This window comes from Lupinus angustifolius, chromosome LG07, assembly GCF_001865875.1.
Source record: "Lupinus angustifolius cultivar Tanjil chromosome LG07, LupAngTanjil_v1.0, whole genome shotgun sequence".
Classification (NCBI taxonomy): Eukaryota; Viridiplantae; Streptophyta; class Magnoliopsida; order Fabales; family Fabaceae; genus Lupinus; species Lupinus angustifolius.
Window position 1 is genome coordinate 2,163,691 of NC_032015.1, and position 14,096 is coordinate 2,177,786.

The window sequence follows — 14,096 nt, forward strand, 5'->3', positions numbered from 1 at the left end:
TGTGGAAATGAGGTACGAGAGTTTATGCTTAAAATCAATGAAGGATATAAACTTCAATTGCTATTAGTTTTGGACTAGACCATTAAGCAATTCCTATAGAGAAAAACACAATGTTTTAAACAAATTTCTTATCGCACTTTGGTGGTTATGATAGAAAAGTTTGTTTTATGTTATTGTAATCCAAAATTTGATAAGCAAATATAATTAGGGGCGACAATGAACCGAACCAACTTGGTATTTGTTCAAAACTCGATTTATTATTTAACTCGATAAACTTGGTTCATGAACAAAATGAGCTGAACTTGAACTATAAATCGATCTTGTTAAATAAACGAACCGAACTTGATATGAATATAGTTCGACTCGTTAGGTTCACGAACTACCTATATATATATATTTAATTAATTATTTACTTATATATATATATATAAACTATTTTATGTTTATTATGACTCATACATTATTTTTTTATATTTATTGTTATTATATATATATATAAAAGATTATATATATATATATAACATTTTGAAGTATTTTTTCAAATTTTAATTAATTATTTGAGTTGTCCAAATGAACCATTCGAACTGAACTGAATGGTTTGTGAACTTTAACCGAACCGAATTCGAGCTAAAAAATAACTCGTATCGAACTTGAGTCTAAGTTTTGAAGTGAATTAATCCTTATCGAACTGAACCAAGCTGAACTCTGTTTCAACTCGTTTCAGATATAACTATCATGTTACCTTGTTCTATTTTGTTCTCATATTTTCAAAAATTAAGAAAAATATAAAGAAGAATCATATCAGGAGATAACTTATTTCCTCATGTTAGTAAAAGTATGACATGTGTACTGTTTTGTTTTAAAAATATTTTTGTAAAAAATAATTAAATTTGACACATGTCATAATTTTAGTGGTGGTAGTAGAAGATAACATATCTCATTATATCATCGGATACTTATTCGAATTTGAGAAATAAAATTTACACAATCTAGCTGGCAACCGTTTTAAATCTGGGCCAAGCAATGGTTAAACTATCTTTTATTGTTTTTATTGGGCCTTATGTAATAGCGAATAAATATTTACAATAAAAGTATATGAGGTTTTGGGCCGATCCATTTGCGCGTGACCTTTACGCCATATTTACGCCTTTATATATTGTTTCTGTAGCTAACGGTTCCGACAGTAATAGTAATACTAAGAGTGAGAGAGTGAGAGAGAATAAAGTTGAATTTGTGGCATTTCATCTCTCTCTCTCAATTTTGTCTTTCTCCATCTCCATTCTCTTCCTTCAGCAATTTAGGCAATTGATGATTTAGTTCTTTTGTGGGTTATTCCGACTTCTTTTATTTTCCTTCTCTTTCATCCTTTTCAGTTTTAATCTTTCAATTGTTTTTACTAATTGATTTCAACAAAGTGGTGTCACTTTTCTGTGTTGTTGGTAATGCTATTATTCTCTACTATATAAGTATAACATTTTATTAAGAATTCTCAAAGAATAGAGACAAAACAACTCCACAGAAAGAAAGAACAACCAACAAAGATAAACAAGAACTGCCACCATAACAACATAACAAAAACAACAAAACCAAACAAAGAAACTAAAACTATCAAGATTAAGTCAACAAAAGCTGAAATCAACAAAAAGCCAAGAAAACCACCACACAAAGAAGAAACAACTCCACCACCAAGATTAAGTCTTTTTTATTACCTTGTTGTTGTTCTTGATCTCATCTATTCCGTCATGTACTTGAGGTTTAATCTCTCCTGAACCAGGTGTTGCTTCTTCATCTTTACTGCTAACGGCAAAGACTCCTCAAAATTTGGAAACAAGAGAGTCAAAAGTAAAATTAATAAGGTCCAATATTCTAATGAATTGATTTTGATGTGTTCTTATAGTGTTTGTATTTGATGTTCCAATTAGACATGCCACCTATTACTTTGGTGTGACATATCAAAAACTTTATTTCACTTTCAAGAGGTATCCACCCTGCTGCCCCGGGTTGACACTCATTGGTAATTTATTCAATGTGAATTGCATCTCTTATTGAATTTGTTTGTTTGATCAAATGTATTGAGACCTCAAAGTAGCAATGATGAAGTAAGGAAACAACATAGGGACAGAAAAGCTTTGTGAATTTCTTTGTCTCCCTCTGTATGCAGTTTATTTCCCTTTTCTTAAGTTTTACAGTTAGTTTTTTCTACCCTGGTCCTTTATCATTGACAAGAGTCCAATTTATATACCAGATTATTTTGTTGTTTTTTGCCACTGATCAATTAATTTTGTTCCATTTGAATACACTGAATGTCTGGAAGTTTGAGCATCTGGTGCAGCAAGGTATATTGCTTTTGTAGTCCTGATTGCATATAATAAGAAAAACCTAATCTCACTTCAGTTCCCTTCCAATTATGCTACATTAGGTAATGGTGGTAATTTCTTGCCATGTATTTCTTCTTATTCTTTTTGACTGAATAAGTTTCTACTGAATCATTAAACCTGCCCTGTGACTGTATTGTGGTTCTATTATTTATGTACTTTTCATATTTTATCACGTAAATGGGGGACAACATGATAAAATGATCTTTTGGTGTGGGATGTGGAGGGCATTGGAAATCAAGCATTCAAGTAAACATAGCATGGCAGTAACATAGTTACGAAAGCATTTTCTATGCTGCAGTTGCTTTTTAAGGTTGGTTGTTTATATTTTTGTAAACATCAGGAGAAGGTAATGTGTTTGTTTTTTAAATGGGTAATTTTGTGTTACTATATTTTCATACCATCCTTTTTATATTCTACTCTGCCTTTTCTGTTTTTCCTTTTTATTCACAATCTTTTTCTCAGGTGCAAGTTCTGCACAACAATTATGTCACCTTTCAAGACTGCAAGTTGCTACTTGTCCCTCTCTAGTTTCTGGCCCATCTTCCTGTGCACCTTCAGCTAGTCCTGTTAATCTCCTACGCTACAAGTAGCTCTTAGAATATGTACCACCTCAAAAGCACTAATCTTCAGCAAGTTCAAAGCATCATTACTCAGCAATACATGTCCAAGAAGCACTTGCCTTAGTTTTTGCGAAAGTGGATATGTAGCATCACAAGGGTCGTCAATGTAGGCAAAAACACACTCGTAGAGTCACGGTCAATCACTTTGAGTAAATCTCAAGGGGATGAAGTTCTCTGTTGATGCCTAGAATCAAGACCTTTTTAGCTGCTTGGCTCACGACAATATTACCTGTATTCTTTAAATTCTCTTCTAAGTGCCTCAAATCTATAGCTTGGCAAACAGCGATGAGGTAAGTTGCAGACATAAGTTCAATATGTTTACAGCTTCAGCTGTTTTTCTAGCTTAGGCCTAATGGGTTCACATCGTGGTTGTGTTGTTCTGCACTTTGCACATGAGTTGTAACAGGGTTTACTAGACACTGAAGCTCAGAACAATATGAAGCTTGGTATCTCACTGCCAATGAATCCATAATCCAAACTCGGACAGCGACCCACCGGAGAGATTTGAAGGAAGCCCGTTATTGTAGAAAGCATATTAACCAGCTCAGACATCCTGAGCAAAAATGAGTTTTCCCATTGCAGCCAAATGAGCCAATGCTAATCTTGTATTGTCCACTGAAACTCCTATAGTAGTGAGTACCTTGGAATTTGCTTAGGATTGCCAAATATTTTATTAATACTTTATGGGTTGCTAAATACTATGGTGATTTCCCATGATATTTGTTGGGGGTCTTTTTTGCCTTGTTCCTTGACACATCAATCTAAGGGTTGTCATTCGCCTAGTTTATCTCCCTTTTGTTGGATTTTGTTGTTGTTGATCGAATAATTTCAATTTGAGGACCTAACCATTGTGGTGAAGTTTGAAGAGCATTTCTATCTTGCTTATGCTTTTGGACAGGGTCTATCTCATGTAACTCGTGTGCTGCTTTAACATAAAGCACTTCAAGATGTTTTCCATGATTGATGCTGCTTCATGCTAGCCTGAATGATGCTTCAGTTTGTGTCAAATGGTCTGTAAATTCTGGCAGAACTGTCAGCATGTCACTAGGCTCAAAGAAACACATTTCCAGCAGAACTGTTGTAATTATTATATTAACATGTGTTTTGTGCACAACCATTGTGCCTCTGGCCTCGGTTATAATTTATGTCTACCAAAGAGACAAATGTCCTATTCAATCACAAATTCTCCTATTTTCCATATTACAGGCAAGATGATGTTTTGTTCACTGTTCCTTGATTTTAATTTATTAAGTGTTTATTATTTTTCCAACCTGTCTGATCGCATGTGCAAACTGTAAAATATTTCTGTTAACTTGCCATTATTCATTAGTTCTTAATTATCATTTTCTGCTTTTTATGTAGGATGCTTTCCGAAAGCCTCTTTTATATTTGGGAGCCAAAAAGAAACTTTTCATGGAAGTATTATTCAATTTTCGTTTGAAGAACTAGAGAATGCCACTGAAAGCTTTTCAGCATCCAACCTAATTGGACTCGGTGGAAGTAGTTATGTATACCGTGGTCGTCTGGAAGATGGTAATGATGTGGCAGTTAAGCGACTAAAAGATCAAGGAGGGCTGGATGCAGTCTAAATTTTTCAAAGAGGTTACTAAATGTTTCGCCATCTGTATTATTTGGTTGGTCATGCTATGCAATATAATGTTCCATAGTGTCTATAGAAAAGATAACCTTAAAAAATTATTGCTGCGCAGATTGAACAATTCTCTAGACTCCATCATTGTCATTTGGTACCTTTGCTTGGATACTGCTCAGAATTAAAAGGAAGGCTTGTTCAGAGGTTACTAGTATTTCAGTACATAATTAATGGGAATTTGAGGGGCTGTTTGGATGGAGTTTCTGGACAAAATTTGGATTGGTCTACTCGTGTTGCAATTGCAATAGGAGCTGCAAGGGGCTTGGAATATCTCCATGAAGCAGCTGCTCCAAAAATTCTTCACAGAGATGTCAAATCATCAAACATTATTCTGGATGGAAATTGGCAAGCAAAAGTATGAGTCTTGTTTTTCTGGAGGGAAGTAACAAATGGAAATTAGTTTAGAGTAGAATAGGACTGGATATGCATATAGGTATCTATGTGAGCTTGGTTAATAATATGGCGCCAATAAGATAGCTAAAAGCTAATGCTAGCTAGTGGTGGTTTTGAACTAAAATTCTTTTAACACCTTTCCGGCCACCAAGTTAGGAATCTGCTGGTTTTTGTTTAAATAAAGTTAATTATTATACCATAGGTTATGGTTGTACTCATAATAATAAGGTATACTTTCTTTTCAAATAATCAACTTACAGATAATTGATCTTGGTATGGCCAAAAGCTTGAGATCTGATTACCTCCCCAGCTGTTCAAATTCTCCAGCATGAATGCAGGGAACATTTGGCTATTTCGCACCTGAGTATGCTATTGTTGGGAGAGCCTCTCTTGAGTCAGATGTCTTCAGTTTTGGGTGGTTCTTCTTGAGCTTATCGGTGGTCGTCATCCCATCCATAAACCTACGGGCAAAGAAGAAAGCCTTGTTATATTGGTATTTTAAACTACCGTCATAATATTAACCGGAATTTACATTTGTAGATGTGTTCAACTTGATGCTTATACTATGACATAATTTTGCATGAGGATCTTGGCTTATAATAGCTCAGACTCCTTTGTTTTAGGCATCTTGTCTTGTACTTTCTTTTAATGTATCTCATCTTCCATTTACTATCTTGAATTAGTTGGGTTTATTTGATAAACTACCTGCTGCGGTATGAATTTTTGCATAGCTAACTTAATGAACTCAACTAAGAAAGGATATGGACACTCAAGTACTGACATAGCTTCATAACATCTGGAAGATTCTTTCACAAGGATTTGCATAGCACTAAATAGTTTCATTTCTTTTACTTGTACTGTATGGGTTGGAATAAATGTAGCTGGAGCTCAAATTTGTTTTTGCTTTTGTTATTAGCTTGCTCTGGATTCAGCATTCATTCTGTGGTAAGTATCATAATTTAGAGAACATTTGGTGATTGGCCCTCCAATTGTTGTTCCTGAAAGTTTGATGCTTGATTGCTTTAAAGGAAGAAGAAAATGAGAATATATCAACTTTTGACATTGTTGAATGTCACATGGACATGTCATTCCTGCAACATTAGAAAAGCTGTATTTAGTTTCTGTTTTGCCAAGCACTCAAGTCATTTCGTAGCTAGCTAGTATCACAAATTATATAACATTTGGCATTTGACTCTAATTCTTGCCAGAAGCAGCTTACCTTGTATACTGTGATATTTAGGAGGTGCTCACCTTCTTAAATAAAAAAAATAAAAGAGGAAATAGCTATGTACATTATATTGTGCAATGCCACACACTTTATTCCCCCAACATGAAATGAGTCATTTAAGTTTAACTTTTCTGTTCTTTAAATATTAAGTTGGGATTTGTTTCCAAGTTTTGCAAGTTTCATCTCAGCGAGAGTCTAACTGGGCCAAAAATCCCCTTTTTCTTCTTTTTTTGCTTCCATTGTTTCTTAGCAGATAAACCTTCAAATACATCTGTCCTAAGCCAGTGGAAATATAGATGTTCTTCCTTCCCAGGGAACCAAAGCTACTCTGTTGCTAATTGCTCTCAGTCATGTGATTGCCATTCAGGTGTGCTGCTAACTTGTTATTGGAATAGAGATGATGAGTCTCCAACTGATAAATTTGTTTTTCTCTTTCTTTTTTTTCACCTGTTATTATTCACTTGATTATTTAGCTTGAGATTTACCTTTGTGTATGTTTAGTGGATGTATTTTTGCAAAAGTTGTCCTGTAACTAAAACTTATTTAAATTCATATAAGTTGCTTTTTTACTAATTGCAGATTATATTGTAGAGTGGTGAAAACTAATTGCATATTTTGTTCCAGAATTCAAGTTTAAATATTGACAGAACACTGAACTTTTTGAAATTTTTGCATTTGTTGAGATGTGATTGTTATTACTAACCAATATGAATATGGTAGGAGTGCAATATCGTATCCATTTTAGATTAAATGGGTTTGCTGTGAGCACTGCCATTATATGGTAATTACTTTCCTTCCATGTAGATGCAGAGGAGGATGTAAAACTAACCGCCTCCAGTTAATAATGCCTCAAAAAGTGGTTTGTTTGGCAAGGTTTCTTAACTCTTATAAATGCATGGTATTACTTCCTTGAATTTAGTACTTGTAATTGACAAGTTTTTCTTTCTTGTACCATGCAAATTTCAGCATTGGACTGTTGCTGCTTTGCTAAGGCACGAACTTGACCGTGATGATTCTATCATGCTTGTGGAATGGCATTTGAATTTCGATTGCAAGATAAAAGAGGTGTTCAAAATGTAGAGAATGAATGTGGAAATTGAAGAAAGACTTTTTATAGCACATATGAAACTATTATGTCTGGCTCTCAAAAAGCTTCTGAATCATGAAGCATGATTCTAATACAGGAGTGGCACCAAAAGTGGAATTGACCTATGCAGATATTTCCAGAAATATCGAAGTGAAGCAACTTCTGATGCAACAGATAAGGTGCACAGAGTAGAGTGGACAGAAAAGCTCAATGGAGAAATATGTGATGGCGAAACATCAGATATTCCCAGTGGAGATGTGACTCTTGCAATGCATAATTCCCATAGTTCAAATTATCAGGATGGAGTTTCTATTGTTAAAAACTGTTCTTTTAACTAAGATATTGGCAGAGGCTTTTAGGTTTAAATGTGCAGAAGTTGGAGCATATGGTGCACCTGAAATGCAGCAAGGGATATTGCTTTTAGTACAAGATATGATATCTCTTTTGATATTACTTGGTTTGAAAAAGGTAAGTTCTTTTTTTATTCGATTTCGATTTCGATTTGATTAAGGAATTGATGTTTCGTTCCCTTTATTTTCCTTTCAGGCTCTTCCCAATCAGCAAACTGTTGAGTACCCTAGCTTCATTCTCTTCATTGTGGGCTATGGAGTAATAGGTTCCAACTTTTTTTCTTTCTAAATCCATTTTTCGATTTCAACATTTCATCTTCTTTTTTTAATTCATGTTTTCAAACTCTATGCAATGTTCCCTTTTTAATTTTCTCAGCAAGTTCGTTACTTGATCACGATATAGGTTATGGGTATGGCTAAATTGCGATGTTGTAATATTTTGCAGGGAAAACTACCTCTGTGAAAAGACATCTCACTGGTGAATTCGAGAAGAAATATGAACGTTTGCTTATATTTTTATACACAATGTAACATGTTTTGACAGTATCTCATCCGCCCGAAAGGTTTTCTGGCAGTATCCCATCCTCCCCTGTTTTCATGCCGGCTGATAACTCATCCGGTGACCGCCGAAGCACTTCTAGACCATCCTCCTCAGGTCTCCGGTTACCCAAATCAGGAGCCAGATCCCCTAAGGTCAGCAATTAGCAATACCCAAAAAATTTTCTCGTATGTTGAAGTTAAAAAATTCAATCTTTATCTTTTTTTCTAAATTATTGAATGAATCATCTTAGATCTCTCACTTTGACTTTTCTGACATTTTTATTTTATTTATTAATTAGTTTGTATATGGTTGAATGTTTTAGTGTTGAAAATTCGTCCTAGTACTTTTTTAATATCTTTTTCTGATTGTTGTTACTTAATTTTTTATGTCTATGGACACCAAACTTTGACCTTATTTGATTTGCGTAGAATGGAGGCATCTTAGTAGGAATCTGTGGTAAAGATGGGTTGCATTCTATTGCATCTTTTTATGCAATGGCCTTAGTAGTGGACCTGCAATTGGGACAGAAGCATGTGGGCAATCTTAGACACTAGTATGTAATTGTGAACTTTGCAAATGTTGCATTTATCTATGAATACTTCATTGAGGCACCCTTCAGATTTGCCAATTCATTGAACTTATTTATTTATTTAAATTTTCTGATTAAAAGAGAATCTACTAGTAGACAGTTGATGTATCTCCCCATACATCAAGACATATGTGGCCACTATGGGATTTGGTTTGAATTTAGGAGTTAGGATTAAATGTTGCCACCAATTAGGTTACTTTTTAATCACAGTCTAATAATTTAAATAGGCTTTTGAACTTAAAAATTAATTTAAAATAATAGTTATAAAGTATTAATGTGTGTGATGGGTTGGCGATATTCTTTTTATTCCTGACAAAGATTATAGATAGTTGGAAAAGGTTGAAGATGTTTGTATTTGCATTCTAGAGTTCTCCAAAAGCTGAAAGATTCAGGAATTATAGTTGATCTTTAATGGTCTGATACACTATCTGGATTGGTGCATCCATTGACGTCCTTGTTGATCAGAAAACAGTAATATATGAGTTTTTATCATATCCCATTTATGAGTTCACTGATTGATAATACCCAGTAGTTTAGATTTTTGTTTGGTCTTCAACATTTGAAATTTTAATGGAAACATCGTTTTGAATCTTTTCACTCTTTCTGACTGGTAACTGGTGAATAAATATCAGGGATTATTTGAACCTGGTAGAGCTCTCTTTCTTTCTAGATTTTCAATCTTGTTAGACAAAGCTAAGTCATTCTAATGGAATAACATTCTTAATTATTCAAGAATGTCCATTCATGGTGGATTGAAATTGTGGGTAAACGAACCTGGTAGAATAGAGAGTGAGAGAAAGAAAATATGATATCCATATTGAATAAAAGTTTGATAATTAACTGTATTGATTTTTGTTAAGGGTGAAAAATGGACATCTCTTAAGAGAAAGGAAACTATGGTGAACAGTGGGTAATGATTACAATGACAACATGATTGCTGATGCTGGCCCTTCCAGGAATGTTGTGCGACCTACGTGTCATGTTCTGAAAGGATAAGGTAACTGTTATTTGTTAGCGTCTTAGTGAATGATAGGGACTCAGTCTACAGTACATACACCAGGATTATGAAATAAGAGTTTTTATCCATTCCATAGTTAGCCTTTTGATAGTGTTGCATATTTGTATTGATGTTTCATAAAAGCAAGAGAAATGGTGAAAGAATGGAAACATAATGAAGTTTTAGTGAGTGCTTGTAAAAATTGGGTTTTTCATTGTTTAGTTAACGATAGTGCTTAAAGTTTCACTTCATTTGATGATTATTTTGTCACGGGTATGTATTTGCAACTACAATCTTGTTATGTTCTTTTTCTAATTTTGATAAGAAGCATTTTGGCTGTTATAAGGGGGATGGGGTCCATCGACAAATTTTATGCCACTAATTAGATGATTTGCTTCCCCCACTCCTCAAAAATTGGAAACAAGAGGGTCAAAAGTAACATTGATAAGGTCCAATATTCGAATGAATTGAGTTTGATGTGTTCTTATAGTGTCTATATTTGATGTTCTAATGCATATCACCCACTGTATGTTATTCTTGCATTGGTCATAGTTTTTCAATGTTCAGTTCATATATATTCCATCTCATGCTTCTCCTTTTCTTTGGTAACATTTTGGTATTGTTGACAGAATATTAGCGATCTCTAAGAATCAGATTTGCCTCAATTAATTGAATCAATCTATGCATATTATGAACATTTAGCAGGATTTTGTTTTAGCTGATGAATAAGGAGATACTAGGTTATGAATGAGTGTTAATTGTTGCTGTTTTTTCATTTGGGTTGCTTATGTTTTCACTTGTGGCTGATTTGGGATTACTATAGTATCTGTCAATTAAGAACAGAAATGTGGGTAGGCATTCTATATTTAACAAGAATAAACCAAATTGATAGCTATTTAAAATTCATCTAAGAGTCAAGGCCTAATAAAAAAAAGTGATAGTTTATTTACGTTTAAACTGTGTACATTCCACTTTTTCCAAAAGTTCAATAATTTATTTGTTCACAACTCTCTAGAAAAAGTTTGAAGAAATGCCCAACCTAATAGCTGCCAACTTGCATAAGTTGTCATGTTTGTGATTTTTTACCAAGTATGTGTGATCTAAAGGTCTTCGTGGCACTTAGCTTATTAGTTCCTTAATATGTCACTAAGCAACTATTATGGAGCAATTATGTGTGATCTAAAGGTCTTCGTGGTACTAGTATATGGTAGGATAATATACTCTTGTATGTGTGCCTTGAGGAATATCAATCCTTTTCTTTCAACAAATAATTATGAAATTTTGATGAATTTCTTTTGTAAAAAAATTCAAATATTTTATTGGTCTGGATTGTAGAACTCTTTGGCTGATACTAATCCTAGTTATGATTTATGCAAATGCTTTGCATTGGTCCATAATAAGGTTACAAGGAGGTACAGGCAATATCATCAACAAATGCAAATGGTGGTTTCATCCTTCGAATCAGTCGCGGGTCTTAGTTCTGCTACCCCTTACATCTCCTTGGCTCTCAAATCAGTATCAAGACATTTCAAATGCCTTAAAAATGGTATCTCAAACCAGGTCAAGCTTGTATGTGAAGTCTTGGGAGAGGATTCATCCATACCAACCACTAGTGGTCAATTGACAATAACATTGCAAGACTAAGGTGCTTGGACCAAAGCTCTCAAAAGAACAAGTCTGGTGGAAGTAACATGGACGTTGTTGAATCACAACAACACATGTGGAGGCCACAAAGAGGCTTACCGGATCGCGCAGTTGACATAACCTTGGTTATTTGAGCATTTTCTTCATCCGTATATGCCCTCTTTGGCTATGTAGCCGGAATAATGTGAAATGACCCAAAAAAAGTGGTGATGATTAAGTTGTGGTTTTCTTTTGCTGTTCAATTTTCTTTTTTAAGGTACCCCACAGACACTGATAAACATATGCTGGCTTCTCAAACAGGTCTCTCATGAAACCAGGTTGGAGTCTACTCCTTTTGATTTCATGACCATGTCTATACTATTTATATTTGCTTGATTGAATTTGCATGTGACATTCTCTCGTGGTGACTTCTAAGCAGGTACAGTCCATAGGCCAATTACTTGGGTACATACTTCTAGGTGGTGATTTGACAATGTATCTGGTATGTGAATGCTACATTGGATGAGCGGACACACTAAATAAATTAGGATTATGATTGAATCTATTAGGGAGAAAGTTTAAATAGCTCCTATTGTAAAATATATAATAAATTAGTGTCTTAGATGTTTTGGGCGTGTGTGGAGGAGACCGTTCTCTCTTACAGGGAGCAGATCAAGGTTAGTGGGTCATTTTGGAGGGTATGATCCATGATTTTGTGGGTTGATTAAATACATGAATGATCATGATATATAATAAAAACTTGTTTCCTTTGTCAAAATTATGAGGGAAGGGAGAGCAGATAGTGTGTAATTTTATCTTCCAATTTTCAACTACGCTGAATTCTTCATTGAAATTAAGTGCTTTGAAGTTTGAACTAGTCTTCATCTATGATGGGTACAAAGAATAATAACATGAATGAACTGGTTTTCTAAATGTTGTCTGGAAAATAATGGTATGTGATTGTGTGAATTTTGGATTGGTTTAGGTGGTGATGATGGTTGTTTTTATTTGTTGTGTCATATTTATACAGTGGTGGTGATTGCTAGTTTGATGGATATGACTATTTTATCTGGTTGTAGTAGAGAAATTGATAAGCCAAATGGATAGGATTTGACTAACATGTCCTCATTCACATAAATGAATCAAAGATTTATCCTCAATCATCTTCATCTCCATTGTTCAGTTCCCGAAAGCGAGTTATAACACATTCCTAAAGAAATATGTTTTACATTCTCATTTCCCATATTACTATTTGCATCTTAGTGTTTTGTAATTAATCAAATATTGAAGAGATCATACAAGATTAGGCCTCTTCCAAAGTTTTGTCAGATTGCACACGAAGTAAAAGCGGAAATCGATAATATCACAAATAAAAGCACCACGACAAAAAAATGATAGAATCAATAATTACTAGCAATTAAACAATGATAACAAACATATTCCAAAGTGAAATTGAAATAGGTCAGGTCTGCAACTTTCACCTCCCACATGAACTTAATGCAATTTTACTAGATAATAAATGTTCAGAAATGTATATCAAGGTATTAGCAAAAAATCATGTCTACTCTAGATCTTTCCCCTGTTTTTAATTACTTTCCTTTTATAAGAAAATTTCACTATTTTCACACAGGTTAAGGAAATTAATTAAAAGTCAATTAATTGTTTTGATTTAATAAAAAATATACAAATTAATATGTAACATGTGACATGAGAATTTTGTTCAATTAAAAATGATATTAGAGTACATGAAGGTAGCTAAGTTTTGCTTATATCGGACCAAAAATGTTGATGTTTTGTTGTTTATAATTGGATCACATTGTATCATAAGCTTTCCACACTCCCCTAGGAACTATCCTCCAAATTGTAATCAATAATGCACCTCTAAAAAGTTCAATTTAAACCAAAATGCAATGTAAAACAAGAGAACAATATTTTATTTATAATAAAGAAAATCAGTAGACAATCTACCTCCCAATCTAACCACTTGATCAACCATGATCGAGGTAGTTAAAATCGCATGTCAGTACGTGAGATCGCACATTTTTACGTATTTTGGCAGCACAACTATGCTCGATCCCAAATACGTATTCGAGAGGAGGTGAAATCATGAAAACGTCGGGTAAGATCGTGGAATCGGCGCTTCCACCGTTCCTAGGTGCAGAGGTTCAACGGTTTGGGCTGCAACCCGTTTCTCGACCCATTTTTTAACCCAGTTTGTAAAAAATCCTAATTTCCTAATTTAGTGGCCCATCTCAGGCTTTGAAGGGGGTAGAAGTGTGGAAGTAAAGTTAAAAATAACTCCACTGTCCCGAAGTTCTCCTTCTCCTTCGTTTTACAGAGTGAAGGTAACATTCATCTTCTTCTTTTCACTTTTCTTCTTTCTATTCCTTTCTCTTTCTTTCTTTCTCCTCTTTTCTCTTTCTTGCTAAAATGGAATCTAGAAGCATTTTCATACTGTTGGTGATACTATCATGGTCTAGCACTTAATCATGGTTGAAAGGTCTCCAAATATGATCAAGTGGTTAGATTGGGAGGTATATTGTCTATTGTCATTCTTTTTTTATAAATAAAATGCTATTCTCTTGTCTTACATTGCATTTTCAGTGTATTACTGCAGCTTTGCCTAAAATTGTAACCTG

At 34.2% G+C, this 14,096-nt stretch overlaps 1 protein-coding gene, 1 long non-coding RNA gene and 1 pseudogene across 2 annotated transcripts; 2 read left to right on the top strand and 1 right to left on the bottom strand.

Moving 5' to 3' along the window:
* Positions 2,837-4,318, bottom strand: LOC109352832 (annotated as a pseudogene).
* On the top strand, positions 4,248-5,987 carry LOC109351687 (receptor-like serine/threonine-protein kinase NCRK). The gene is made up of 3 exons (XM_019593245.1): positions 4,248-4,600; positions 4,708-5,004; positions 5,303-5,987. Exons 1-3 carry the CDS (start codon positions 4,577-4,579, stop codon positions 5,372-5,374), a joined length of 393 nt encoding a protein of 130 aa, XP_019448790.1. The 5' UTR covers positions 4,248-4,576; the 3' UTR covers positions 5,375-5,987.
* LOC109351688 lies at positions 7,154-11,728 on the top strand. Its single transcript, XR_002108267.1, has 6 exons — positions 7,154-7,825; positions 7,904-7,973; positions 8,153-8,400; positions 8,677-8,801; positions 9,698-9,834; positions 11,236-11,728. It is a non-coding gene; the product is annotated as an uncharacterized LOC109351688 (long non-coding RNA).

Coding starts and splice junctions, on each gene's coding strand:
- LOC109351687 (XM_019593245.1), top strand. CDS start 4,577: ATGCAGTCTAAATTTTTCAAAGAG. Junction 4,601..4,707: donor AGTCTAAATTTTTCAAAGAG/GTTACTAAATGT, acceptor ATTGCTGCGCAG/ATTGAACAATTCTCTAGACT. Junction 5,005..5,302: donor ATGGAAATTGGCAAGCAAAA/GTATGAGTCTTG, acceptor ATCAACTTACAG/ATAATTGATCTTGGTATGGC.